At 65.8% G+C, this 25,225-nt stretch overlaps 1 protein-coding gene, 13 non-coding genes and 2 pseudogenes across 14 annotated transcripts in view; 15 read left to right on the plus strand and 1 right to left on the minus strand.

Moving 5' to 3' along the window:
• Positions 1-4,038, minus strand: part of CRTAP (cartilage associated protein) — a 30,720-nt gene extending 26,682 nt beyond the window's left edge. Inside the window, 2 exon segments of the mRNA XM_065399445.1 lie at positions 3,360-3,929; positions 3,931-4,038. Of these exon segments, the coding sequence (XP_065255517.1) occupies positions 3,360-3,929; positions 3,931-4,038 (678 nt within the window).
• A 3,549-nt stretch (positions 4,039-7,587) lies between these two features.
• On the plus strand, positions 7,588-7,706 carry LOC135875260 (5S ribosomal RNA). Its single transcript, XR_010561169.1, has one exon. It is a non-coding gene; the product is annotated as a 5S ribosomal RNA (ribosomal RNA).
• Positions 7,707-8,819: 1,113 nt separating this feature from the next.
• Positions 8,820-8,938, plus strand: LOC135875258 (5S ribosomal RNA). The gene has a single exon (XR_010561167.1). It is a non-coding gene; the product is annotated as a 5S ribosomal RNA (ribosomal RNA).
• A 1,118-nt stretch (positions 8,939-10,056) lies between these two features.
• LOC135875261 (5S ribosomal RNA) lies at positions 10,057-10,175 on the plus strand. Its single transcript, XR_010561170.1, has one exon. It is a non-coding gene; the product is annotated as a 5S ribosomal RNA (ribosomal RNA).
• Positions 10,176-11,284: 1,109 nt separating this feature from the next.
• LOC135875402 (5S ribosomal RNA) lies at positions 11,285-11,403 on the plus strand. The gene has a single exon (XR_010561272.1). It is a non-coding gene; the product is annotated as a 5S ribosomal RNA (ribosomal RNA).
• A 1,111-nt stretch (positions 11,404-12,514) lies between these two features.
• Positions 12,515-12,633, plus strand: LOC135875390 (5S ribosomal RNA). The gene has a single exon (XR_010561261.1). It is a non-coding gene; the product is annotated as a 5S ribosomal RNA (ribosomal RNA).
• A 1,118-nt stretch (positions 12,634-13,751) lies between these two features.
• LOC135875361 (5S ribosomal RNA) lies at positions 13,752-13,870 on the plus strand. Its single transcript, XR_010561234.1, has one exon. It is a non-coding gene; the product is annotated as a 5S ribosomal RNA (ribosomal RNA).
• Positions 13,871-14,981: 1,111 nt separating this feature from the next.
• On the plus strand, positions 14,982-15,100 carry LOC135875373 (5S ribosomal RNA). Its single transcript, XR_010561245.1, has one exon. It is a non-coding gene; the product is annotated as a 5S ribosomal RNA (ribosomal RNA).
• Positions 15,101-16,211: 1,111 nt separating this feature from the next.
• LOC135875385 (5S ribosomal RNA) lies at positions 16,212-16,330 on the plus strand. The gene has a single exon (XR_010561256.1). It is a non-coding gene; the product is annotated as a 5S ribosomal RNA (ribosomal RNA).
• A 1,111-nt stretch (positions 16,331-17,441) lies between these two features.
• Positions 17,442-17,560, plus strand: LOC135875396 (5S ribosomal RNA). Its single transcript, XR_010561267.1, has one exon. It is a non-coding gene; the product is annotated as a 5S ribosomal RNA (ribosomal RNA).
• Positions 17,561-18,678: 1,118 nt separating this feature from the next.
• LOC135875394 (5S ribosomal RNA) lies at positions 18,679-18,797 on the plus strand. Its single transcript, XR_010561265.1, has one exon. It is a non-coding gene; the product is annotated as a 5S ribosomal RNA (ribosomal RNA).
• A 1,118-nt stretch (positions 18,798-19,915) lies between these two features.
• On the plus strand, positions 19,916-20,034 carry LOC135875395 (5S ribosomal RNA). The gene has a single exon (XR_010561266.1). It is a non-coding gene; the product is annotated as a 5S ribosomal RNA (ribosomal RNA).
• Positions 20,035-21,145: 1,111 nt separating this feature from the next.
• On the plus strand, positions 21,146-21,255 carry LOC135875263 (5S ribosomal RNA; annotated as a pseudogene).
• Positions 21,256-22,366: 1,111 nt separating this feature from the next.
• Positions 22,367-22,476, plus strand: LOC135875265 (5S ribosomal RNA; annotated as a pseudogene).
• A 1,118-nt stretch (positions 22,477-23,594) lies between these two features.
• On the plus strand, positions 23,595-23,713 carry LOC135875264 (5S ribosomal RNA). The gene has a single exon (XR_010561172.1). It is a non-coding gene; the product is annotated as a 5S ribosomal RNA (ribosomal RNA).
• A 1,118-nt stretch (positions 23,714-24,831) lies between these two features.
• LOC135875273 (5S ribosomal RNA) lies at positions 24,832-24,950 on the plus strand. Its single transcript, XR_010561173.1, has one exon. It is a non-coding gene; the product is annotated as a 5S ribosomal RNA (ribosomal RNA).
• The last annotated feature ends 275 nt before the right edge of the window (positions 24,951-25,225 follow it).

A 25,225-nucleotide genomic window follows, 5' to 3' on the forward strand; every position in this document is an offset into this window, starting at 1 on the left:
AATGCAGAAGCCACGTAAAGCTCTTAAATCTGATGATTGAATCAAATTGCAAATTATAATATATTCTGCAAATGATCTCTCATATACTTTTGTTGTTGCTTGAGTTAAGGCACTGTCGTGTTTGCTAGGAATTTTTACTGAATACTTTACGCATAAACATTTTATGTATCAGGCATGCTTGCTATCGTGATCATAAGTACTTTGTAAAGACTGCATGCTCTGTAAAGGGAACAGGTGGTGAAGACAGGTGGTGGGGACAGGAGGATAAATTAGGGCTGGTATGGTCAGGTATATATTGGTTTGGGAATTAGGAGAGTGAATATGAGTTGAGGGTAGAGTTACTGCCCATTCATTTTTAAAGAGATGTATTTGGTACCTCATGTCCTGCAACTTGTATCTAATAAGGAGTTACTGATCTACATGGTAATTTTTGTTTGTTTGTATTAGGTGTGAATTTAAATCAACCTAGTTATGTCAAAATAACTCCCCACCCCTGTGTGAACACTCTTATTCTTGCATAAGCGTTTTTTCCCCAGTTTATTTCATGACAACTGGGAAGATTTCTGGTTTAGATTATGTTACTTCACAAGGGGTTTAGCTTATACTAGAAGAAGCCACTCTTATAATGGAATAAGAGTGTGCACACAGGGTGTTATATTGGTGTAAATGATAGAAATTTCCCATGCAGAAGAAGCCTAAAAAGCACTTTATCAATAAAGAATATGCTTTCAAGCAGCAACCACAAAAAAAATCATATAATGTAATACAAGTGACCCTGCTGAATAAAACATTATAGGGTGATGTCTCTGAAAAATAAGTTCCTCTTCTTTTTGATATTGTTGTCCCGTTTCCTTGAAATAGGAAATGTGAAATGGCCGCATCTTGCCCAGCACAGGGCAGAATGAGAGCGTCCTGTCTCTCGCTGTATTCAGCCAAGGGAATGAGAACTTGGAAAGCCATTCCCCTGCCCCGCTTGGGCCCTGGGCCTGCTATGCTGCCTAGCTTGGGTTGAGGAGTGACGGGGACAGGGATGCCCAAGGGGGTGGGAAATCAAAAATTCTGCATGAAAAAAAAAAATTCTGTGAGGAACATGAATTCTGCGCAAATTCTGCATTGTGCAGTGGTGCAGAATTCCAGCAGGAGTAAGGCAGTTGGTGAGAGAAGAGCTGAGTGGTGTAATTCAGGCAAGTAGGTGGGATGATTTGGGGGAAGACTGAGAAAATATGGAGTTGTGATCAGAGCTGCATTATATTATAGGGGCATGAGATGGGAGCATATGGTAGGAGTGGGCTACAGGATTTGGGGGTGAGATAGCACAGGGAAGTCAGAGAGTGGGGGCAAGGGGTAGGATGGCCTGGGGGAGCCAGTGGGGAGCTAACATGTAGATGAGGCAGTGAGAAATGGAGCAGGATAACCTGTGGAAGAAGAGAATTGTGGGGATTGGGGTGGGATAATCTGAAATGCGGGGGGAGGGGGAATGTATGAGAGAGTAGACTAAGTTATTTGAAGTTCAGTTGGCCTGGGGGAGGCAGTGCAAATTGGAATGGGATGGCCTGGGTGAAGGCAGCGAAGAATGAGATGATGCAATAGACTGTAGGATGGGATGTCCTGGCAAAGGTAGTTGGCTGAGGTTGGGGCATAATTGGTAGGATAGTTGGTATACATCCTGGGCATGGGGTGTACAAGAAGCCAGTAGTAGGATATATGAAGGGAGATAATGGGCAGGGGGTGCACTATTACCTTGAAGAAGGTGATTGGGTGAGGGGGACAGGCAATAGGGAGGAAGCAACCCAAGTACAGGGAGGGGTGTGTGGGGGTGTGCATGCAGGTGCACATTGAGGTGTGCGCTGAGGCGGTTGGACATCCTGGGAGAGGGAACGTATGGGGGGCGGGTGCAGCATTACACTGAAATACAGAGTGGGAGGGATGTGAGTGCAAGCAGAGAGTATGTGTGTGGAGGAGGGTGTAGAAGACATTACACTGCAAAATGAGACTGTGGTATAGGGATGGGGGAGGTAGTGGGGTGCAGGGCCAGGAAGCACTGGGGTGTATGACAAGGTGGGGAGGCAATGGGCACAAAGTTGGGTGGGGTGGGGGCAGTGGGGACACTAGCTGGGTGATAGGGTGGTGAGTGCATGACACAGCAGCGAGCATGGTGTGTGTATTGTGGCAGTATGATAAGGTGATGAGCAGCACTGAAAATATGATGGGGCAGTGGTCACGGGGGGTAGTCGGTCTGAGAGGGGTGGGGGGCAGTGGAGGCACCATGGGTGAGATGGGCACTCAGGTGGGGGCACAGTATGTGTGATGGGGCAGAGGGGGCAGTAAGTGTGTCAGGACACTGGGTGTAATGGGGCAGTGAGGGGCAGAGGGAACACTGGAGTGTCATGGGGCAGCAGGTGTGGGGGCCATGGAGGTGCAACGGGGATGGTGGGTGTATGATAGGGCAGTGGGCACTCCGGGTGCACAGGGATGTAATGGAGGCAGAAAGTGTGTGGGGCATTGTGTGTATGCTGGGGCATTGGGGTATGGATTGGCAGTGGGGCGCTGGGTTTATGCTAGGGTAATGGGGCACTGGGGACAGTGGGGCACTGGGTGTATGACAGGGCAGTGGGCACTGGGGGCAGTGGAGCACTGGGTATATGACAGGGCAGTGAGGCACTATGGGGTATGGTGTGGCAGTGGGAGGCAGTGCTGCACTGGGTGTATGACAGGGCAGTGGGCACTATGGGGTATGGTAAGGCAGTGGGGCACTGGGTGTATGGCAGGGCAGTGGGCACTGAGTGTATGACAGGGCAGTGGGGCACTATGGGGTATGGTGTGGCAGTGGGAGGCAGTGCGGCACTGGGTGTATGACAGGGCAGTGGGGCACTATGGGGTATGGTGTGTCAGTGGGAGGCAGTGGGGCACTGGGTGTATGACAGGGCAGTGGGGCACTATGGGGTATGGTGTGTCAGTGGGAGGCAGTGGGGCACTGGGTGTATGACAGGGCAGTGGGGCACTATGGGGTATGGTAAGGCAGTGGGGCACTGGGTGTATGGCAGGGCAGTGGGCACTGGGTGTATGACAGGGCAGTGGGGCACTATGGGGTATGGTGTGGCAGTGGGAGGCAGTGGGGCACTGGGTGTATGACAGGGCAGTGGGGCACTATGGGGTATGGTGTGGCAGTGGGAGGCAGTGGGGCACTGGGTGTATGACAGGGCAGTGGGGCACTATGGGGTATGGTGTGGCAGTGGGGCACTGGGTGTATGACAGGGCAGTGGGGCACTATGGGGTATGGTGTGGCAGTGGGGCACTGGGTGTATGACAGGGCAGTGGGGCACTGGGGGGGGGGGTATGGTAAGGCAGGGCGGCCTTACCTTGTAGTAGGCGTACTGCAGGAACTTGTAGGGCTCTCGCCTCTGGAACTCGTCGAGCACCTCGCGGCTGGGCTGGGACTGGCGGAAGGCGGGCAGCCCCTGCTTGCAGCGCTTGAGGCACTGCGCCCGCTGCAGCACGTCCGCGAAGAGGCGCAGCTCCGGGAAGCCGGCGAAGCGGGCCGGGGAGCCGCGCGGCGGCAGGCGGGCGGCGCTGCAGTTGAGGTGGCAGAAGGCCTCACTGTCCCGCAGCAGGCGGTGCAGCCGCATGCTCACCTCCAAGTAGCTGACGCTCTCGGGCCAGTTCTCGCTGCTGTACTGGTCCAGGCCGTAGCGATAGGCGGACTCCAGCGGCATCAGCTCGTCCCGGGGAAAGCTCTTGAAGCTGTAGCGCTCGTACTGCGCCCGCGCCCCGGCCAGCAGCAGCCCCAGCAGCCCCAGCCCCAGCCCCATAGCTCCCGGCCGCTCGCAGCCCATCCTGCCCGCCGCCAGCGCTGCACCCCGACCCGGCACCACGGGACAGCTACCAGCCCGGCGGAAGCACGAAGAGCGGGCGAGGCGGAACCTAGGAAAAATGGACAATGGGCCGGCCGGCCCCTTTGCACGGGGGGAGGAGACGGGCCCCAAGCCGGCATGCAGCAGGGGAGGGGAAAGAAGCACTGCGCCTGCCCGCCCAGCACATGAGGTGTCAGAGCCAAATATAGGGGAAGGGAGGGGAACTGTCAGGCAGCCTCACTGCTGCTCCTACATACCAAGAGACACCCCAATGCCGGGTTTACAATGGCACTAGTGGCTCCCTGGAGCCCAGCCTATGCTCAGAAGGGGCCCTGGCCTGCTCCACTTGCACTGTGCCCTGAGACCCTGCTGGCTCACCCTGGCACTTGCTCCTCTCAGCCTGGCCACACACCCCTGCTCCTCTCTGCCCCCTCGCTGGACCTCTGGCTCTGGGCAGTCTCTGCTTCCTACCCACTGTGGGGCACCACCTGCTGTCTCCCCAGAGTTGAGCTGCCTGGGACTGGTGCAGAAGCCTGGCCAGGCTCAGCCAGGTGGGGGTGGGGCTGGGGCTGGAGACAGTAAGGGGGCTTGGCTGGGCCCCTCCAGGCAACTGTGTCTTCAGGGAGCCCAGCCCAGGCAGACCCTGGCCTGTCTGATTGGGCCACTCCCAACCGGCTGGATCGATTCCTGGCCCCGGGACCACCCCTGGCTAAGCTGCTGGCTCAAACCTGCAGACACAGTTGCCTCCCAGCAGGGCCGGTGGTTGTGGCTGGGAGGCAGGGTGTGGGAGAATGGGGGGGGGGTGCTGGGCTGTGAGGGGGTGGGGAAGAACTCTGTGTATTGGGGCACTAGGGAGTGGTGTTTTTTTGGGGAGTGCTGTGCAGTTGTGGTGGGGCTGTGGGCACGCTGGGTAGGGGTGGAGTTGTGAAGGGTGCTGTGCATTTGTGAGGGCATCTGGGGGCCTCGTGGGGCATGGTGGGTCTGGAAGGGCTCTAGCCATAGGGAGTTGGGAAGCTGGGCGGGGGGCGATGTGTGGTGTGGCATGGGCTCATCCTGGGGGGAAGGAGCATTCTGGAAGCAAAGGCATGGGTTAGCCACTGTGCATCTGGCACACGCTTTTGCCGCCTCGTCCTGGCTTGCTTCCGCTAAGGTCTCCCAGGTTGTAGCTGCCTCGCCCACCACTGCCGAGGGTGAGGGCTTTGGGCACCCGGCCCCGTGGCGTGTTTCTTATTTTTACCAGCTGGTGCTCTTGCAGCCGCGTCCTGGGCGGTGTCTTGCGCCGCGCCTCGGGGTGGTGGTGTGCGGGGTTTTGTGTGGTGGGTGGGTGTGGCGGGTTTGTGAGGGTCCCGTCTCAGGAGAGAGTGCGTGGGGGTGGGGGGAGAGGGGTGTATTTGTGAGGGGTGGGGAGGAGGCTTAGGCGTGGTGTGTGCGGGCCAGGGGTCGGGGGCACGTTTCTTTTTTTTACCAGCTGGTATTCTTGCCCCGTTGGCAGCGGGTGTGGGTGGGAGGCCAGCTGGCCGCAGCGGTGGCAGGCGCCCCAAGGCCTGCCTGCGCTCGTGTTCCCTGCCAGCCGCTTCAGCTCCGCCGCTGGGAGCAGGAGGCTGGGAGAAAGGAAAGCCGCAAGGTGCAGCCCGGGCCTTTGGGGGTGGCTGCTTTAGGGAAGCCCTTTGGCAGCACGCCTCCTTGGCAGCTGGCCCTTTAAACGTGGGAGGAGAGAGAGGCAGCTGCTGCCTTAAGGTGGCCCTTTTGCCCGGGAAGGCTGCCTGCGGGCCTGGAGCAGTCCCTGCCTCGGCTCGGGGCCAGTAAGTGGGAAGATGGGTGCTGGTTGCCTCTGGGCTGATCCCCCTGAGGAGGAGGAGGAGGCGGAGGCGGTGGGCCATCCTGCGTCCCCCGGGGCCTTGCGAAGCGGGAGACGGGGCAGGGCGTGGGCGAGGCCTCCGGGCCGCGCGTCCCGGGTTTCCCGGAGCGAGCAAAAGGCAGGCCAGGTGCGGGAGGGCGTCGCCAGGGAGGTGTGAGGTGTGGCAAGCAGCAGGAGCTGTGAGCAAAGCAGAGGGGGGGCAGCCGCACCTGGGTGTGGCGGTGCGCGGGATTTTGTGTGGTGGGTGGGTGTGGCGGGTTTGTGAGGGTCCCGTCTGAGGAGAGAGTGCGTGGGGGTGGTGTGACGTTATTGACATAAACTGGGACCATATAGATCATTGTTGCAACCAAGGTCCTGTAGTGGCACCCAAATCTTGTATAAAAGGGGTCAAATGGGGTGTCTAAGACAAGGTTATGGTTTACTGGTTATGATTATGCTGTCTATATGTGTGTATCAGTTTTGTATTTGAAGTTATGAATATTGGCTCTATACTGTCTGTATGGCAAACTTATGCTATGCTTCTGGGTGACATCCCAGACAAGCTGGGATTAGCTCTGCCTAGCCTGCTTGATGGCCCATTAAGGACCATCAGCTATACAATGGACCCATTGAGAGAAGGCAAATATGCCTTCAGACTCAGCAAAGTATGCAGGAATTGGCCCATGTGACGCCAGACTCCATTTTGCTGTAATTTTCCACAGTAAGAACAAAGAGGTCTTCTTACACCTGGAAAAGACTATATAAGGCTGATGCCTCATCTCCATTTTGTCTTCAATCTTGCTTCATACCTCTGGAAGGACTTTGCTACAAGCTGAAGCTTTGAACAAAGGACTGAGGACCCATCCCAGCGGGGGATGTATTCCAGAGACTTAATTTGAACCTGCAGTTTATTCTATCGCTGATGCAAGCCTGAACCAAGAACTTTGCCATTGCTGGATGTAATTGATTCCATTTAACCAATTCTAACTCATCTCTATCTTTTTTCTTTTATCAATAAACCTTTAGATTTTAGATTCTAAGGGATTGGCAACAGCGTGATTTGTGGGTAAGATCTGATTTGTATATTGACCTGGGTCTGGGGCTTGAACCTTTGGGATCAGGAGAACCTTTTTTCTTTTATTGGGGTATTGGTTTTCATAACCATTTGTCCCCAAAACGAGTGGCACTGGTGGTGATACTGGGAAACTGGAGTGTCTAAGGAAATTGCTTGTGAGACTTGTGGTTAGCCAGTGGGGTGAGAACGAAGTCCTCTTAGTCTGGCTGGTTTGGTTTGCCTTAGAGGTGGAAAAACTGCAGGCTTGGGCTGTAACTGCCCTGTTTAAGCAATTTGTCCTGAGTTGGCACTCTCAGTTGGGTCCCGCCAGAACCGCATTGTCACAGGTGGGGAGGAGGCTTAGGCGTGGTTGTGCGGGCCAGGGGTCGGGGTCCGCGGATCGTCGTGCGGGGCGGGAGCGTTGGTGTGGCGAGGGAGGGGTGCGAGGCCGGAGGCTGTTGTCGCGTGCCAGGGAGGCGTGAGGTGTGGCGAGCAGCAGGAGGTGTGAGCAGAGCAGAGCGGCAGCGGGTGTGCGGGGGGGCAGCTGCGCCTGGGTGTGGCGGTGTGCGGGGTTTTGTGTGGTGTGGCGGGTTTGTGTGGGTCCCGTCTGAGGAGAGAGTGCGTGGGGGTGGGGAGGAGGCTTAGGCGTGGTGTGTGCGGGCCAGGGGTCGGGGTCCGCGGATCGTCGTGCGGGGCGGGAGCGTTGGTGTGGCGAGGGAGGGGTGCGAGGCCGGAGGCTGTTGTCGCGTGCGTTGCGCCGGCGGGGAGGAGGGAATCGGCAGAACGGAGCAAGCCGGGCTCGTCTGCGGGCTTGCTTAAAGGCAGGCAAAGCGGCAGGCAACAGCGTCTACGGCCATACCACCCTGAACACGCCCGATCTCGTCTGATCTCGGCTGCTAAGCAGGGTCGGGCCTGGTTAGTACTTGGATGGGAGACCTCCTGGGAATACTGGGTGCTGTAGGCTTTTTGCCTGCCCTCGCCACGCTCCCTGCCGCTCCCCGCCTGCAGGTCTCCCTCGGGCACGCGCTTTTGCCGCCTCCTCCTGGCTTGCTTCCGCTAAGGTCTCCCAGGCCCTCGCCGCCTCGCCCACCGCTGCCGAGGGCGAGGGCTTTGGGCACCCGGCCCCGTGGCGCGTTTCTTTTTTTTACCAGCCGGTGCTCTTGCCCCCCGTCGGCAGCAGGTGTGGGTGGGAGGCCAGCTGGCCGCAGCGGCGGCAGGCGCCCCAAGGCCTGCCTGCGCTCGCGCTCCCTGCCAGCCGCTTCAGCTCCGCCGCTGGGAGCGGGAGGCTGGGAGAAAGGAAAGCCGCAAGGCGCAGCCCGGGCCTTTGGGGGTGGCTGCTTTAGGGAAGCCCTTTGGCAGCACGCCTCCTTGGCAGCTGGCCCTTTAAACGTTGGAGGAGAGAGAGGCAGCTGCTGCCCTAAGGTGGCCCTTTTGCCCGGGAAGGCTGCCTGCGGGCCTGGAGCAGTCCCTGCCTCGGCTCGGGGCCAGTAAGTGGGAAGATGGGTGCTGGTCGCCTCTGGGCTGATCCCCCGGAGGAGGAGGAGGAGGAGGAAGAGGGAGGCGGAGGCGGTGGGCCATCCTGCGTCCCCCGGGGCCTTGCGAAGCGGGAGACGGGGCAGGGCGCGGGCGAGGCCTCCGGGCCGCGCGTCCCGGGTTTCCAGGAGCGAGCAAAAGGCAGGCCAAGTGCGGGAGGGCGTCGCCAGGGAGGCGTGAGGTGTGGCGAGCAGCAGGAGGTGTGAGCAGAGCAGAGCGGCAGCGGGTGTGCGGGGGGGCATCCGCGCCTGGGTGTGGCGGTGCGCGGGGGTTTTGTGTGGTGTGGCGGGTTTGTGTGGGTCCCGTCTGAGGAGAGAGTGCGTGGGGGTGGGGAGGAGGCTTAGGCGTGGTGTGTGCGGGCCAGGGGTCGGGGTCCGCGGATCGTCGTGCGGGGCGGGAGCGTTGGTGTGGCGAGGGAGGGGTGCGAGGCCGGAGGCTGTTGTCGCATGCGTTGCGCCGGCGGGGAGGAGGGAATCGGCAGAACGGAGCAAGCCGGGCTCGTCTGCGGGCTTGCTTAAAGGCAGGCAAAGCGGCAGGCAACAGCGTCTACGGCCATACCACCCTGAACACGCCCGATCTCGTCTGATCTCGGAAGCTAAGCAGGGTCGGGCCTGGTTAGTACTTGGATGGGAGACCTCCTGGGAATACTGGGTGCTGTAGGCTTTTTGCCTGCCCTCGCCACGCTCCCTGCCGCTCCCCGCCTGCAGGTCTCCCTCGGGCACGCGCTTTTGCCGCCTCCTCCTGGCTTGCTTCCGCTAAGGTCTCCCAGGCCCTCGCCGCCTCGCCCACCGCTGCCGAGGGCGAGGGCTTTGGGCACCCGGCCCCGTGGCCCGTTTCTTTTTTTTACCAGCCGGTGCTCTTGCCCCCCGTCGGCAGCAGGTGTGGGTGGGAGGCCAGCTGGCCGCAGCGGCGGCAGGCGCCCCAAGGCCTGCCTGCGCTCGCGCTCCCTGCCAGCCGCTTCAGCTCCGCCGCTGGGAGCGGGAGGCTGGGAGAAAGGAAAGCCGCAAGGCGCAGCCCGGGCCTTTGGGGGTGGCTGCTTTAGGGAAGCCCTTTGGCAGCACGCCTCCTTGGCAGCTGGCCCTTTAAACGTGGGAGGAGAGAGAGGCAGCTGCTGCCCTAAGGTGGCCCTTTTGCCCGGGAAGGCTGCCTGCGGGCCTGGAGCAGTCCCTGCCTCGGCTCGGGGCCAGTAAGTGGGAAGATGGGTGCTGGTCGCCTCTGGGCTGATCCCCCTGAGGAGGAGGAGGAGGAGGAGGAGGAAGAGGGAGGCGGAGGCGGTGGGCCATCCTGCGTCCCCCGGGGCCTTGCGAAGCGGGAGACGGGGCAGGGCGCGGGCGAGGCCTCCGGGCCGCGCGTCCCGGGTTTCCCGGAGCGAGCAAAAGGCAGGCCAAGTGCGGGAGGGCGTCGCCAGGGAGGCGTGAGGTGTGGCGAGCAGCAGGAGGTGTGAGCAGAGCAGAGCGGCAGCGGGTGTGCGGGGGGGCAGCCGCGCCTGGGTGTGGCGGTGCGCGGGGTTTTGTGTGGTGTGGCGGGTTTGTGTGGGTCCCGTCTGAGGAGAGAGTGCGTGGGGGTGGGGAGGAGGCTTAGGCGTGGTGTGTGCGGGCCAGGGGTCGGGGTCCGCGGATCGTCGTGCGGGGCGGGAGCGTTGGTGTGGCGAGGGAGGGGTGCGAGGCCGGAGGCTGTTGTCGCGTGCGTTGCGCCGGCGGGGAGGAGGGAATCGGCAGAACGGAGCAAGCCGGGCTCGTCTGCGGGCTTGCTTAAAGGCAGGCAAAGCGGCAGGCAACAGCGTCTACGGCCATACCACCCTGAACACGCCCGATCTCGTCTGATCTCGGCTGCTAAGCAGGGTCGGGCCTGGTTAGTACTTGGATGGGAGACCTCCTGGGAATACTGGGTGCTGTAGGCTTTTTGCCTGCCCTCGCCACGCTCCCTGCCGCTCCCCGCCTGCAGGTCTCCCTCGGGCACGCGCTTTTGCCGCCTCCTCCTGGCTTGCTTCCGCTAAGGTCTCCCAGGCCCTCGCCGCCTCGCCCACCGCTGCCGAGGGCGAGGGCTTTGGGCACCCGGCCCCGTGGCGCGTTTCTTTTTTTTACCAGCCGGTGCTCTTGCCCCCCGTCGGCAGCAGGTGTGGGTGGGAGGCCAGCTGGCCGCAGCGGCGGCAGGCGCCCCAAGGCCTGCCTGCGCTCGCGCTCCCTGCCAGCCGCTTCAGCTCCGCCGCTGGGAGCGGGAGGCTGGGAGAAAGGAAAGCCGCAAGGCGCAGCCCGGGCCTTTGGGGGTGGCTGCTTTAGGGAAGCCCTTTGGCAGCACGCCTCCTTGGCAGCTGGCCCTTTAAACGTTGGAGGAGAGAGAGGCAGCTGCTGCCCTAAGGTGGCCCTTTTGCCCGGGAAGGCTGCCTGCGGGCCTGGAGCAGTCCCTGCCTCGGCTCGGGGCCAGTAAGTGGGAAGATGGGTGCTGGTCGCCTCTGGGCTGATCCCCCGGAGGAGGAGGAGGAGGAAGAGGGAGGCGGAGGCGGTGGGCCATCCTGCGTCCCCCGGGGCCTTGCGAAGCGGGAGACGGGGCAGGGCGCGGGCGAGGCCTCCGGGCCGCGCGTCCCGGGTTTCCAGGAGCGAGCAAAAGGCAGGCCAAGTGCGGGAGGGCGTCGCCAGGGAGGCGTGAGGTGTGGCGAGCAGCAGGAGGTGTGAGCAGAGCAGAGCGGCAGCGGGTGTGCGGGGGGGCATCCGCGCCTGGGTGTGGCGGTGCGCGGGGTTTTGTGTGGTGTGGCGGGTTTGTGTGGGTCCCGTCTGAGGAGAGAGTGCGTGGGGGTGGGGAGGAGGCTTAGGCGTGGTGTGTGCGGGCCAGGGGTCGGGGTCCGCGGATCGTCGTGCGGGGCGGGAGCGTTGGTGTGGCGAGGGAGGGGTGCGAGGCCGGAGGCTGTTGTCGCATGCGTTGCGCCGGCGGGGAGGAGGGAATCGGCAGAACGGAGCAAGCCGGGCTCGTCTGCGGGCTTGCTTAAAGGCAGGCAAAGCGGCAGGCAACAGCGTCTACGGCCATACCACCCTGAACACGCCCGATCTTGTCTGATCTCGGAAGCTAAGCAGGGTCGGGCCTGGTTAGTACTTGGATGGGAGACCTCCTGGGAATACTGGGTGCTGTAGGCTTTTTGCCTGCCCTCGCCACGCTCCCTGCCGCTCCCCGCCTGCAGGTCTCCCTCGGGCACGCGCTTTTGCCGCCTCCTCCTGGCTTGCTTCCGCTAAGGTCTCCCAGGCCCTCGCCGCCTCGCCCACCGCTGCCGAGGGCGAGGGCTTTGGGCACCCGGCCCCGTGGCCCGTTTCTTTTTTTTACCAGCCGGTGCTCTTGCCCCCCGTCGGCAGCAGGTGTGGGTGGGAGGCCAGCTGGCCGCAGCGGCGGCAGGCGCCCCAAGGCCTGCCTGCGCTCGCGCTCCCTGCCAGCCGCTTCAGCTCCGCCGCTGGGAGCGGGAGGCTGGGAGAAAGGAAAGCCGCAAGGCGCAGCCCGGGCCTTTGGGGGTGGCTGCTTTAGGGAAGCCCTTTGGCAGCACGCCTCCTTGGCAGCTGGCCCTTTAAACGTGGGAGGAGAGAGAGGCAGCTGCTGCCCTAAGGTGGCCCTTTTGCCCGGGAAGGCTGCCTGCGGGCCTGGAGCAGTCCCTGCCTCGGCTCGGGGCCAGTAAGTGGGAAGATGGGTGCTGGTCGCCTCTGGGCTGATCCCCCTGAGGAGGAGGAGGAGGAGGAGGAGGAAGAGGGAGGCGGAGGCGGTGGGCCATCCTGCGTCCCCCGGGGCCTTGCGAAGCGGGAGACGGGGCAGGGCGCGGGCGAGGCCTCCGGGCCGCGCGTCCCGGGTTTCCCGGAGCGAGCAAAAGGCAGGCCAAGTGCGGGAGGGCGTCGCCAGGGAGGCGTGAGGTGTGGCGAGCAGCAGGAGGTGTGAGCAGAGCAGAGCGGCAGCGGGTGTGCGGGGGGGCATCCGCGCCTGGGTGTGGCGGTGCGCGGGGTTTTGTGTGGTGTGGCGGGTTTGTGTGGGTCCCGTCTGAGGAGAGAGTGCGTGGGGGTGGGGAGGAGGCTTAGGCGTGGTGTGTGCGGGCCAGGGGTCGGGGTCCGCGGATCGTCGTGCGGGGCGGGAGCGTTGGTGTGGCGAGGGAGGGGTGCGAGGCCGGAGGCTGTTGTCGCGTGCGTTGCGCCGGCGGGGAGGAGGGAATCGGCAGAACGGAGCAAGCAGGGCTCGTCTGCGGGCTTGCTTAAAGGCAGGCAAAGCGGCAGCGTCTACGGCCATACCACCCTGAACACGCCCGATCTCGTCTGATCTCGGAAGCTAAGCAGGGTCGGGCCTGGTTAGTACTTGGATGGGAGACCTTCTGGGAATACTGGGTGCTGTAGGCTTTTTGCCTGCCCTCGCCACGCTCCCTGCCGCTCCCCGCCTGCAGGTCTCCCTCGGGCACGCGCTTTTGCCGCCTCCTCCTGGCTTGCTTCCGCTAAGGTCTCCCAGGCCCTCGCCGCCTCGCCCACCGCTGCCGAGGGCGAGGGCTTTGGGCACCCGGCCCCGTGGCCCGTTTCTTTTTTTTACCAGCCGGTGCTCTTGCCCCCCGTCGGCAGCAGGTGTGGGTGGGAGGCCAGCTGGCCGCAGCGGCGGCAGGCGCCCCAAGGCCTGCCTGCGCTCGCGCTCCCTGCCAGCCGCTTCAGCTCCGCCGCTGGGAGCGGGAGGCTGGGAGAAAGGAAAGCCGCAAGGCGCAGCCCGGGCCTTTGGGGGTGGCTGCTTTAGGGAAGCCCTTTGGCAGCACGCCTCCTTGGCAGCTGGCCCTTTAAACGTGGGAGGAGAGAGAGGCAGCTGCTGCCCTAAGGTGGCCCTTTTGCCCGGGAAGGCTGCCTGCGGGCCTGGAGCAGTCCCTGCCTCGGCTCGGGGCCAGTAAGTGGGAAGATGGGTGCTGGACGCCTCTGGGCTGATCCCCCTGAGGAGGAGGAGGAGGAGGAGGAGGAAGAGGGAGGCGGAGGCGGTGGGCCATCCTGCGTCCCCCGGGGCCTTGCGAAGCGGGAGACGGGGCAGGGCGCGGGCGAGGCCTCCGGGCCGCGCGTCCCGGGGTTCCCGGAGCGAGCAAAAGGCAGGCCAAGTGCGGGAGGGCGTCGCCAGGGAGGCGTGAGGTGTGGCGAGCAGCAGGAGGTGTGAGCAGAGCAGAGCGGCAGCGGGTGTGCGGGGGGGCAGCCGCGCCTGGGTGTGGCGGTGCGCGGGGTTTTGTGTGGTGTGGCGGGTTTGTGTGGGTCCCGTCTGAGGAGAGAGTGCGTGGAGGTGGGGAGGAGGCTTAGGCGTGGTGTGTGCGGGCCAGGGGTCGGGGTCCGCGGATCGTCGTGCGGGGCGGGAGCGTTGGTGTGGCGAGGGAGGGGTGCGAGGCCGGAGGCTGTTGTCGCGTGCGTTGCGCCGGCGGGGAGGAGGGAATCGGCAGAACGGAGCAAGCAGGGCTCGTCTGCGGGCTTGCTTAAAGGCAGGCAAAGCGGCAGGCAACAGCGTCTACGGCCATACCACCCTGAACACGCCCGATCTCGTCTGATCTCGGAAGCTAAGCAGGGTCGGGCCTGGTTAGTACTTGGATGGGAGACCTCCTGGGAATACTGGGTGCTGTAGGCTTTTTGCCTGCCCTCGCCACGCTCCCTGCCGCTCCCCGCCTGCAGGTCTCCCTCGGGCACGCGCTTTTGCCGCCTCCTCCTGGCTTGCTTCCGCTAAGGTCTCCCAGGCCCTCGCCGCCTCGCCCACCGCTGCCGAGGGCGAGGGCTTTGGGCACCCGGCCCCGTGGCCCGTTTCTTTTTTTTACCAGCCGGTGCTCTTGCCCCCCGTCGGCAGCAGGTGTGGGTGGGAGGCCAGCTGGCCGCAGCGGCGGCAGGCGCCCCAAGGCCTGCCTGCGCTCGCGCTCCCTGCCAGCCGCTTCAGCTCCGCCGCTGGGAGCGGGAGGCTGGGAGAAAGGAAAGCCGCAAGGCGCAGCCCGGGCCTTTGGGGGTGGCTGCTTTAGGGAAGCCCTTTGGCAGCACGCCTCCTTGGCAGCTGGCCCTTTAAACGTGGGAGGAGAGAGAGGCAGCTGCTGCCCTAAGGTGGCCCTTTTGCCCGGGAAGGCTGCCTGCGGGCCTGGAGCAGTCCCTGCCTCGGCTCGGGGCCAGTAAGTGGGAAGATGGGTGCTGGTCGCCTCTGGGCTGATCCCCCTGAGGAGGAGGAGGAGGAGGAGGAGGAAGAGGGAGGCGGAGGCGGTGGGCCATCCTGCGTCCCCCGGGGCCTTGCGAAGCGGGAGACGGGGCAGGGCGCGGGCGAGGCCTCCGGGCCGCGCGTCCCGGGTTTCCCGGAGCGAGCAAAAGGCAGGCCAAGTGCGGGAGGGCGTCGCCAGGGAGGCGTGAGGTGTGGCGAGCAGCAGGAGGTGTGAGCAGAGCAGAGCGGCAGCGGGTGTGCGGGGGGGCATCCGCGCCTGGGTGTGGCGGTGCGCGGGGTTTTGTGTGGTGTGGCGGGTTTGTGTGGGTCCCGTCTGAGGAGAGAGTGCGTGGGGGTGGGGAGGAGGCTTAGGCGTGGTGTGTGCGGGCCAGGGGTCGGGGTCCGCGGATCGTCGTGCGGGGCGGGAGCGTTGGTGTGGCGAGGGAGGGGTGCGAGGCCGGAGGCTGTTGTCGCGTGCGTTGCGCCGGCGGGGAGGAGGGAATCGGCAGAACGGAGCAAGCAGGGCTCGTCTGCGGGCTTGCTTAAAGGCAGGCAAAGCGGCAGCGTCTACGGCCATACCACCCTGAACACGCCCGATCTCGTCTGATCTCGGAAGCTAAGCAGGGTCGGGCCTGGTTAGTACTTGGATGGGAGACCTCCTGGGAATACTGGGTGCTGTAGGCTTTTTGCCTGCCCTCGCCACGCTCCCTGCCGCTCCCCGCCTGCAGGTCTCCCTCGGGCACGCGCTTTTGCCGCCTCCTCCTGGCTTGCTTCCGCTAAGGTCTCCCAGGCCCTCGCCGCCTCGCCCACCGCTGCCGAGGGCGAGGGCTTTGGGCACCCGGCCCCGTGGCCCGTTTCTTTTTTTTACCAGCCGGTGCTCTTGCCCCCCGTCGGCAGCAGGTGTGGGTGGGAGGCCAGCTGGCCGCAGCGGCGGCAGGCGCCCCAAGGCCTGCCTGCGCTCGCGCTCCCTGCCAGCCGCTTCAGCTCCGCCGCTGGGAGCGGGAGGCTGGGAGAAAGGAAAGCCGCAAGGCGCAGCCCGGGCCTTTGGGGGTGGCTGCTTTAGGGAAGCCCTTTGGCAGCACGCCTCCTTGGCAGCTGGCCCTTTAAACGTGGGAGGAGAGAGAGGCAGCTGCTGCCCTAAGGTGGCCCTTTTGCCCGGGAAGGCTGCCTGCGGGCCTGGAGCAGTCCCTGCCTCGGCTCGGGGCCAGTAAGTGGGAAGATGGGTGCTGGTCGCCTCTGGGCTGATCCCCCTGAGGAGGAGGAGGAGGAGGAGGAGGAAGAGGGAGGCGGAGGCGGTGGGCCATCCTGCGTCCCCCGGGGCCTTGCGAAGCGGGAGACGGGGCAGGGCGCGGGCGAGGCCTCCGGGCCGCGCGTCCCGGGTTTCCCGGAGCGAGCAAAAGGCAGGCCAAGTGCGGGAGGGCGTCGCCAGGGAGGCGTGAGGTGTGGCGAGCAGCAGGAGGTGTGAGCAGAGCAGAGCGGCAGCGGGTGTGCGGGGGGGCAGCCGCGCCTGGGTGTGGCGGTGCGCGGGGTTTTGTGTGGTGTGGCGGGTTTGTGTGGGTCCCGTCTGAGGAGAGAGTGCGTGGGGGTGGGGAGGAGGCTTAGGCGTGGTGTGTGCGGGCCAGGGGTCGGGGTCCGCGGATCGTCGTGCGGGGCGGGAGCGTTGGTGTGGCGAGGGAGGGGTGCGAGGCCGGAGGCTGTTGTCGCGTGCGTTGCGCCGGCGGGGAGGAGGGAATCGGCAGAACGGAGCAAGCCGGGCTCGTCTGCGGGCTTGCTTAAAGGCAGGCAAAGCGGCAGCGTCTACGGCCATACCACCCTGAACACGCCCGATCTCGTCTGATCTCGGAAGCTAAGCAGGGTCGGGCCTGGTTAGTACTTGGATGGGAGACCTCCTGGGAATACTGGGTGCTGTAGGCTTTTTGCCTGCCCTCGCCACGCTCCCTGCCGCTCCCCGCCTGCAGGTCTCCCTCGGGCACGCGCTTTTGCCGCCTCCTCCTGGCTTGCTTCCGCTAAGGTCTCCCAGGCCCTCGCCGCCTCGCCCACCGCTGCCGAGGGCGAGGGCTTTGGGCACCCGGCCCCGTGGCCCGTTTCTTTTTTTTACCAGCCGGTGCTCTTGCCCCCCGTCGGCAGCAGGTGTGGGTGGGAGGCCAGCTGGCCGCAGCGGCGGCAGGCGCCCCAAGGCCTGCCTGCGCTCGCGCTCCCTGCCAGCCGCTTCAGCTCCGCCGCTGGGAGCGGGAGGCTGGGAGAAAGGAAAGCCGCAAGGCGCAGCCCGGGCCTTTGGGGGTGGCTGCTTTAGGGAAGCCCTTTGGCAGCACGCCTCCTTGGCAGCTGGCCCTTTAAACGTGGGAGGAGAGAGAGGCAGCTGCTGCCCTAAGGTGGCCCTTTTGCCCGGGAAGGCTGCCTGCGGGCCTGGAGCAGTCCCTGCCTCGGCTCGGGGCCAGTAAGTGGGAAGATGGGTGCTGGTCGCCTCTGGGCTGATCCCCCTGAGGAGGAGGAGGAGGAGGAGGAGGAAGAGGGAGGCGGAGGCGGTGGGCCATCCTGCGTCCCCCGGGGCCTTGCGAAGCGGGAGACGGGGCAGGGCGCGGGCGAGGCCTCCGGGCCGCGCGTCCCGGGTTTCCCGGAGCGAGCAAAAGGCAGGCCAAGTGCGGGAGGGCGTCGCCAGGGAGGCGTGAGGTGTGGCGAGCAGCAGGAGGTGTGAGCAGAGCAGAGCGGCAGCGGGTGTGCGGGGGGGCAGCCGCGCCTTGGTGTGGCGGTGCGCGGGGTTTTGTGTGGTGTGGCGGGTTTGTGTGGGTCCCGTCTGAGGAGAGAGTGCGTGGGGGTGGGGAGGAGGCTTAGGCGTGGTGTGTGCGGGCCAGGGGTCGGGGTCCGCGGATCGTCGTGCGGGGCGGGAGCGTTGGTGTGGCGAGGGAGGGGTGCGAGGCCGGAGGCTGTTGTCGCGTGCGTTGCGCCGGCGGGGAGGAGGGAATCGGCAGAACGGAGCAAGCCGGGCTCGTCTGCGGGCTTGCTTAAAGGCAGGCAAAGCGGCAGCGTCTACGGCCATACCACCCTGAACACGCCCGATCTCGTCTGATCTCGGAAGCTAAGCAGGGTCGGGCCTGGTTAGTACTTGGATGGGAGACCTCCTGGGAATACTGGGTGCTGTAGGCTTTTTGCCTGCCCTCGCCACGCTCCCTGCCGCTCCCCGCCTGCAGGTCTCCCTCGGGCACGCGCTTTTGCCGCCTCCTCCTGGCTTGCTTCCGCTAAGGTCTCCCAGGCCCTCGCCGCCTCGCCCACCGCTGCCGAGGGCGAGGGCTTTGGGCACCCGGCCCCGTGGCCCGTTTCTTTTTTTTACCAGCCGGTGCTCTTGCCCCCCGTCGGCAGCAGGTGTGGGTGGGAGGCCAGCTGGCCGCAGCGGCGGCAGGCGCCCCAAGGCCTGCCTGCGCTCGCGCTCCCTGCCAGCCGCTTCAGCTCCGCCGCTGGGAGCGGGAGGCTGGGAGAAAGGAAAGCCGCAAGGCGCAGCCCGGGCCTTTGGGGGTGGCTGCTTTAGGGAAGCCCTTTGGCAGCACGCCTCCTTGGCAGCTGGCCCTTTAAACGTGGGAGGAGAGAGAGGCAGCTGCTGCCCTAAGGTGGCCCTTTTGCCCGGGAAGGCTGCCTGCGGGCCTGGAGCAGTCCCTGCCTCGGCTCGGGGCCAGTAAGTGGGAAGATGGGTGCTGGTCGCCTCTGGGCTGATCCCCCTGAGGAGGAGGAGGAGGAGGAGGAGGAAGAGGGAGGCGGAGGCGGTGGGCCATCCTGCGTCCCCCGGGGCCTTGCGAAGCGGGAGACGGGGCAGGGCGCGGGCGAGGCCTCCGGGCCGCGCGTCCCGGGTTTCCCGGAGCGAGCAAAAGGCAGGCCAAGTGCGGGAGGGCGTCGCCAGGGAGGCGTGAGGTGTGGCGAGCAGCAGGAGGTGTGAGCAGAGCAGAGCGGCAGCGGGTGTGCGGGGGGGCATCCGCGCCTGGGTGTGGCGGTGCGCGGGGTTTTGTGTGGTGTGGCGGGTTTGTGTGGGTCCCGTCTGAGGAGAGAGTGCGTGGGGGTGGGGAGGAGGCTTAGGCGTGGTGTGTGCGGGCCAGGGGTCGGGGTCCGCGGATCGTCGTGCGGGGCGGGAGCGTTGGTGTGGCGAGGGAGGGGTGCGAGGCCGGAGGCTGTTGTCGCGTGCGTTGCGCCGGCGGGGAGGAGGGAATCGGCAGAACGGAGCAAGCAGGGCTCGTCTGCGGGCTTGCTTAAAGGCAGGCAAAGCGGCAGGCAACAGCGTCTACGGCCACACCACCCTGAACACGCCCGATCTCGTCTGATCTCGGAAGCTAAGCAGGGTCGGGCCTGGTTAGTACTTGGATGGGAGACCTCCTGGGAATACTGGGTGCTGTAGGCTTTTTGCCTGCCCTCGCCACGCTCCCTGCCGCTCCCCGCCTGCAGGTCTCCCTCGGGCACGCGCTTTTGCCGCCTCCTCCTGGCTTGCTTCCGCTAAGGTCTCCCAGGCCCTCGCCGCCTCGCCCACCGCTGCCGAGGGCGAGGGCTTTGGGCACCCGGCCCCGTGGCCTGTTTCTTTTTTTTACCAGCCGGTGCTCTTGCCCCCCGTCGGCAGCAGGTGTGGGTGGGAGGCCAGCTGGCCGCAGCGGCGGCAGGCGCCCCAAGGCCTGCCTGCGCTCGCGCTCCCTGCCAGCCGCTTCAGCTCCGCCGCTGGGAGCGGGAGGCTGGGAGAAAGGAAAGCCGCAAGGCGCAGCCCGGGCCTTTGGGGGTGGCTGCTTTAGGGAAGCCCTTTGGCAGCACGCCTCCTTGGCAGCTGGCCCTTTAAACGTGGGAGGAGAGAGAGGCAGCTGCTGCCCTAAGGTGGCCCTTTTGCCCGGGAAGGCTGCCTGCGGGCCTGGAGCAGTCCCTGCCTCGGCTCGGGGCCAGTAAGTGGGAAGATGGGTGCTGGTCGCCTCTGGGCTGATCCCCCTGAGGAGGAGGAGGAGGAGGAGGAGGAAGAGGGAGGCGGAGGCGGTGGGCCATCCTGCGTCCCCCGGGGCCTTGCGAAGCGGGAGACGGGGCAGGGCGCGGGCGAGGCCTCCGGGCCGCGCGTCCCGGGTTTCCCGGAGCGAGCAAAAGGCAGGCCAAGTGCGGGAGGGCGTCGCCAGGGAGGCGTGAGGTGTGGCGAGCAGCAGGAGGTGTGAGCAGAGCAGAGCGGCAGCGGGTGTGCGGGGGGGCATCCGCGCCTGGGTGTGGCGGTGCGCGGGGTTTTGTGTGGTGTGGCGGGTTTGTGTGGGTCCCGTCTGAGGAGAGAGTGCGTGGGGGTGGGGAGGAGGCTTAGGCGTGGTGTGTGCGGGCCAGGGGTCGGGGTCCGCGGATCGTCGTGCGGGGCGGGAGCGTTGGTGTGGCGAGGGAGGGGTGCGAGGCCGGAGGCTGTTGTCGCGTGCGTTGCGCCGGCGGGGAGGAGGGAATCGGCAGAACGGAGCAAGCAGGGCTCGTCTGCGGGCTTGCTTAAAGGCAGGCAAAGCGGCAGGCAACAGCATCTACGGCCATACCACCCTGAACACGCCCGATCTCGTCTGATCTCGGAAGCTAAGCAGGGTCGGGCCTGGTTAGTACTTGGATGGGAGACCTCCTGGGAATACTGGGTGCTGTAGGCTTTTTGCCTGCCCTCGCCACGCTCCCTGCCGCTCCCCGCCTGCAGGTCTCCCTCGGGCACGCGCTTTTGCCGCCTCCTCCTGGCTTGCTTCCGCTAAGGTCTCCCAGGCCCTCGCCGCCTCGCCCACCGCTGCCGAGGGCGAGGGCTTTGGGCACCCGGCCCCGTGGCCCGTTTCTTTTTTTTACCAGCCGGTGCTCTTGCCCCCCGTCGGCAGCAGGTGTGGGTGGGAGGCCAGCTGGCCGCAGCGGCGGCAGGCGCCCCAAGGCCTGCCTGCGCTCGCGCTCCCTGCCAGCCGCTTCAGCTCCGCCGCTGGGAGCGGGAGGCTGGGAGAAAGGAAAGCCGCAAGGCGCAGCCCGGGCCTTTGGGGGTGGCTGCTTTAGGGAAGCCCTTTGGCAGCACGCCTCCTTGGCAGCTGGCCCTTTAAACGTGGGAGGAGAGAGAGGCAGCTGCTGCCCTAAGGTGGCCCTTTTGCCCGGGAAGGCTGCCTGCGGGCCTGGAGCAGTCCCTGCCTCGGCTCGGGGCCAGTAAGTGGGAAGATGGGTGCTGGTCGCCTCTGGGCTGATCCCCCTGAGGAGGAGGAGGAGGAGGAGGAGGAAGAGGGAGGCGGAGGCGGTGGGCCATCCTGCGTCCCCCGGGGCCTTGCGAAGCGGGAGACGGGGCAGGGCGCGGGCGAGGCCTCCGGGCCGCGCGTCCCGGGTTTCCCGGAGCGAGCAAAAGGCAGGCCAAGTGCGGGAGGGCGTCGCCAGGGAGGCGTGAGGTGTGGCGAGCAGCAGGAGGTGTGAGCAGAGCAGAGCGGCAGCGGGTGTGCGGGGGGGCAGCCGCGCCTGGGTGTGGCGGTGCGCGGGGTTTTGTGTGGTGTGGCGGGTTTGTGTGGGTCCCGTCTGAGGAGAGAGTGCGTGGGGGTGGGGAGGAGGCTTAGGCGTGGTGTGTGCGGGCCAGGGGTCGGGGTCCGCGGATCGTCGTGCGGGGCGGGAGCGTTGGTGTGGCGAGGGAGGGGTGCGAGGCCGGAGGCTGTTGTCGCGTGCGTTGCGCCGGCAGGGAGGAGGGAATCGGCAGAACGGAGCAAGCCGGGCTCGTCTGCGGGCTTGCTTAAAGGCAGGCAAAGCGGCAGCGTCTACGGCCATACCACCCTGAACACGCCCGATCTCGTCTGATCTCGGAAGCTAAGCAGGGTCGGGCCTGGTTAGTACTTGGATGGGAGACATACTGGGTGCTGTAGGCTTTTTGCCTGCCCTCGCCACGCTCCCTGCCGCTCCCCGCCTGCAGGTCTCCCTCGGGCACGCGCTTTTGCCGCCTCCTCCTGGCTTGCTTCCGCTAAGGTCTCCCAGGCCCTCGCCGCCTCGCCCACCGCTGCCGAGGGCGAGGGCTTTAGGCACCCGGCCCCGTGGCCCGTTTCTTTTTTTTACCAGCCGGTGCTCTTGCCCCCCGTCGGCAGCAGGTGTGGGTGGGAGGCCAGCTGGCCGCAGCGGCGGCAGGCGCCCCAAGGCCTGCCTGCGCTCGCGCTCCCTGCCAGCCGCTTCAGCTCCGCCGCTGGGAGCGGGAGGCTGGGAGAAAGGAAAGCCGCAAGGCGCAGCCCGGGCCTTTGGGGGTGGCTGCTTTAGGGAAGCCCTTTGGCAGCACGCCTCCTTGGCAGCTGGCCCTTTAAACGTGGGAGGAGAGAGAGGCAGCTGCTGCCCTAAGGTGGCCCTTTTGTCCGGGAAGGCTGCCTGCGGGCCTGGAGCAGTCCCTGCCTCGGCTCGGGGCCAGTAAGTGGGAAGATGGGTGCTGGTCGCCTCTGGGCTGATCCCCCTGAGGAGGAGGAGGAGGAGGAGGAGGAAGAGGGAGGCGGAGGCGGTGGGCCATCCTGCGTCCCCCGGGGCCTTGCGAAGCGGGAGACGGGGCAGGGCGCGGGCGAGGCCTCCGGGCCGCGCGTCCCGGGTTTCCCGGAGCGAGCAAAAGGCAGGCCAAGTGCGGGAGGGCGTCGCCAGGGAGGCGTGAGGTGTGGCGAGCAGCAGGAGGTGTGAGCAGAGCAGAGCGGCAGCGGGTGTGCGGGGGGGCAGCCGCGCCTGGGTGTGGCGGTGCGCGGGGTTTTGTGTGGTGTGGCGGGTTTGTGTGGGTCCCGTCTGAGGAGAGAGTGCGTGGGGGTGGGGAGGAGGCTTAGGCGTGGTGTGTGCGGGCCAGGGGTCGGGGTCCGCGGATCGTCGTGCGGGGCGGGAGCGTTGGTGTGGCGAGGGAGGGGTGCGAGGCCGGAGGCTGTTGTCGCGTGCGTTGCGCCGGCAGGGAGGAGGGAATCGGCAGAACGGAGCAAGCCGGGCTCGTCTGCGGGCTTGCTTAAAGGCAGGCAAAGCGGCAGCGTCTACGGCCATACCACCCTGAACACGCCCGATCTCGTCTGATCTCGGAAGCTAAGCAGGGTCGGGCCTGGTTAGTACTTGGATGGGAGACATACTGGGTGCTGTAGGCTTTTTGCCTGCCCTCGCCACGCTCCCTGCCGCTCCCCGCCTGCAGGTCTCCCTCGGGCACGCGCTTTTGCCGCCTCCTCCTGGCTTGCTTCCGCTAAGGTCTCCCAGGCCCTCGCCGCCTCGCCCACCGCTGCCGAGGGCGAGGGCTTTAGGCACCCGGCCCCGTGGCCCGTTTCTTTTTTTTACCAGCCGGTGCTCTTGCCCCCCGTCGGCAGCAGGTGTGGGTGGGAGGCCAGCTGGCCGCAGCGGCGGCAGGCGCCCCAAGGCCTGCCTGCGCTCGCGCTCCCTGCCAGCCGCTTCAGCTCCGCCGCTGGGAGCGGGAGGCTGGGAGAAAGGAAAGCCGCAAGGCGCAGCCCGGGCCTTTGGGGGTGGCTGCTTTAGGGAAGCCCTTTGGCAGCACGCCTCCTTGGCAGCTGGCCCTTTAAACGTGGGAGGAGAGAGAGGCAGCTGCTGCCCTAAGGTGGCCCTTTTGTCCGGGAAGGCTGCCTGCGGGCCTGGAGCAGTCCCTGCCTCGGCTCGGGGCCAGTAAGTGGGAAGATGGGTGCTGGTCGCCTCTGGGCTGATCCCCCTGAGGAGGAGGAGGAGGAGGAGGAGGAAGAGGGAGGCGGAGGCGGTGGGCCATCCTGCGTCCCCCGGGGCCTTGCGAAGCGGGAGACGGGGCAGGGCGCGGGCGAGGCCTCCGGGCCGCGCGTCCCGGGTTTCCCGGAGCGAGCAAAAGGCAGGCCAAGTGCGGGAGGGCGTCGCCAGGGAGGCGTGAGGTGTGGCGAGCAGCAGGAGGTGTGAGCAGAGCAGAGCGGCAGCGGGTGTGCGGGGGGGCATCCGCGCCTGGGTGTGGCGGTGCGCGGGGTTTTGTGTGGTGTGGCGGGTTTGTGTGGGTCCCGTCTGAGGAGAGAGTGCGTGGAGGTGGGGAGGAGGCTTAGGCGTGGTGTGTGCGGGCCAGGGGTCGGGGTCCGCGGATCGTCGTGCGGGGCGGGAGCGTTGGTGTGGCGAGGGAGGGGTGCGAGGCCGGAGGCTGTTGTCGCGTGCGTTGCGCCGGCAGGGAGGAGGGAATCGGCAGAACGGAGCAAGCAGGGCTCGTCTGCGGGCTTGCTTAAAGGCAGGCAAAGCGGCAGGCAACAGCGTCTACGGCCATACCACCCTGAACACGCCCGATCTCGTCTGATCTCGGAAGCTAAGCAGGGTCGGGCCTGGTTAGTACTTGGATGGGAGACCTCCTGGGAATACTGGGTGCTGTAGGCTTTTTGCCTGCCCTCGCCACGCTCCCTGCCGCTCCCCGCCTGCAGGTCTCCCTCGGGCACGCGCTTTTGCCGCCTCCTCCTGGCTTGCTTCCGCTAAGGTCTCCCAGGCCCTCGCCGCCTCGCCCACCGCTGCCGAGGGCGAGGGCTTTGGGCACCCGGCCCCGTGGCGCGTTTCTTTTTTTTACCAGCCGGTGCTCTTGCCCCCCGTCGGCAGCAGGTGTGGGTGGGAGGCCAGCTGGCCGCAGCGGCGGCAGGCGCCCCAAGGCCTGCCTGCGCTCGCGCTCCCTGCCAGCCGCTTCAGCTCCGCCGCTGGGAGCGGGAGGCTGGGAGAAAGGAAAGCCGCAAGGCGCAGCCCGGGCCTTTGGGGGTGGCTGCTTTAGGGAAGCCCTTTGGCAGCACGCCTCCTTGGCAGCTGGCCCTTTAAACGTGGGAGGAGAGAGAGGCAGCTGCTGCCCTAAGGTGGCCCTTTTGCCCGGGAAGGCTGCCTGCGGGCCTGGAGCAGTCCCTGCCTCGGCTCGGGGCCAGTAAGTGGGAAGATGGGTGCTGGTCGCCTCTGGGCTGATCCCCCTGAGGAGGAGGAGGAGGAGGAGGAGGAAGAGGGAGGCGGAGGCGGTGGGCCATCCTGCGTCCCCCGGGGCCTTGCGAAGCGGGAGACGGGGCAGGGCGCGGGCGAGGCCTCCGGGCCGCGCGTCCCGGGTTTCCCGGAGCGAGCAAAAGGCAGGCCAAGTGCGGGAGGGCGTCGCCAGGGAGGCGTGAGGTGTGGCGAGCAGCAGGAGGTGTGAGCAGAGCAGAGCGGCAGCGGGTGTGCGGGGGGGCATCCGCGCCTGGGTGTGGCGGTGCGCGGGGTTTTGTGTGGTGTGGCGGGTTTGTGTGGGTCCCGTCTGAGGAGAGAGTGCGTGGGGGTGGGGAGGAGGCTTAGGCGTGGTGTGTGCGGGCCAGGGGTCGGGGTCCGCGGATCGTCGTGCGGGGCGGGAGCGTTGGTGTGGCGAGGGAGGGGTGCGAGGCCGGAGGCTGTTGTCGCGTGCGTTGCGCCGGCGGGGAGGAGGGAATCGGCAGAACGGAGCAAGCAGGGCTCGTCTGCGGGCTTGCTTAAAGGCAGGCAAAGCGGCAGGCAACAGCGTCTACGGCCATACCACCCTGAACACGCCCGATCTCGTCTGATCTCGGAAGCTAAGCAGGGTCGGGCCTGGTTAGTACTTGGATGGGAGACCTCCTGGGAATACTGGGTGCTGTAGGCTTTTTGCCTGCCCTCGCCACGCTCCCTGCCGCTCCCCGCCTGCAGGTCTCCCTCGGGCACGCGCTTTTGCCGCCTCCTCCTGGCTTGCTTCCGCTAAGGTCTCCCAGGCCCTCGCCGCCTCGCCCACCGCTGCCGAGGGCGAGGGCTTTGGGCACCCGGCCCCGTGGCGCGTTTCTTTTTTTTACCAGCCGGTGCTCTTGCCCCCCGTCGGCAGCAGGTGTGGGTGGGAGGCCAGCTGGCCGCAGCGGCGGCAGGCGCCCCAAGGCCTGCCTGCGC

This window comes from Emys orbicularis, chromosome 2 (assembly GCF_028017835.1).
Source record: "Emys orbicularis isolate rEmyOrb1 chromosome 2, rEmyOrb1.hap1, whole genome shotgun sequence".
Classification (NCBI taxonomy): domain Eukaryota; kingdom Metazoa; phylum Chordata; order Testudines; family Emydidae; genus Emys; species Emys orbicularis.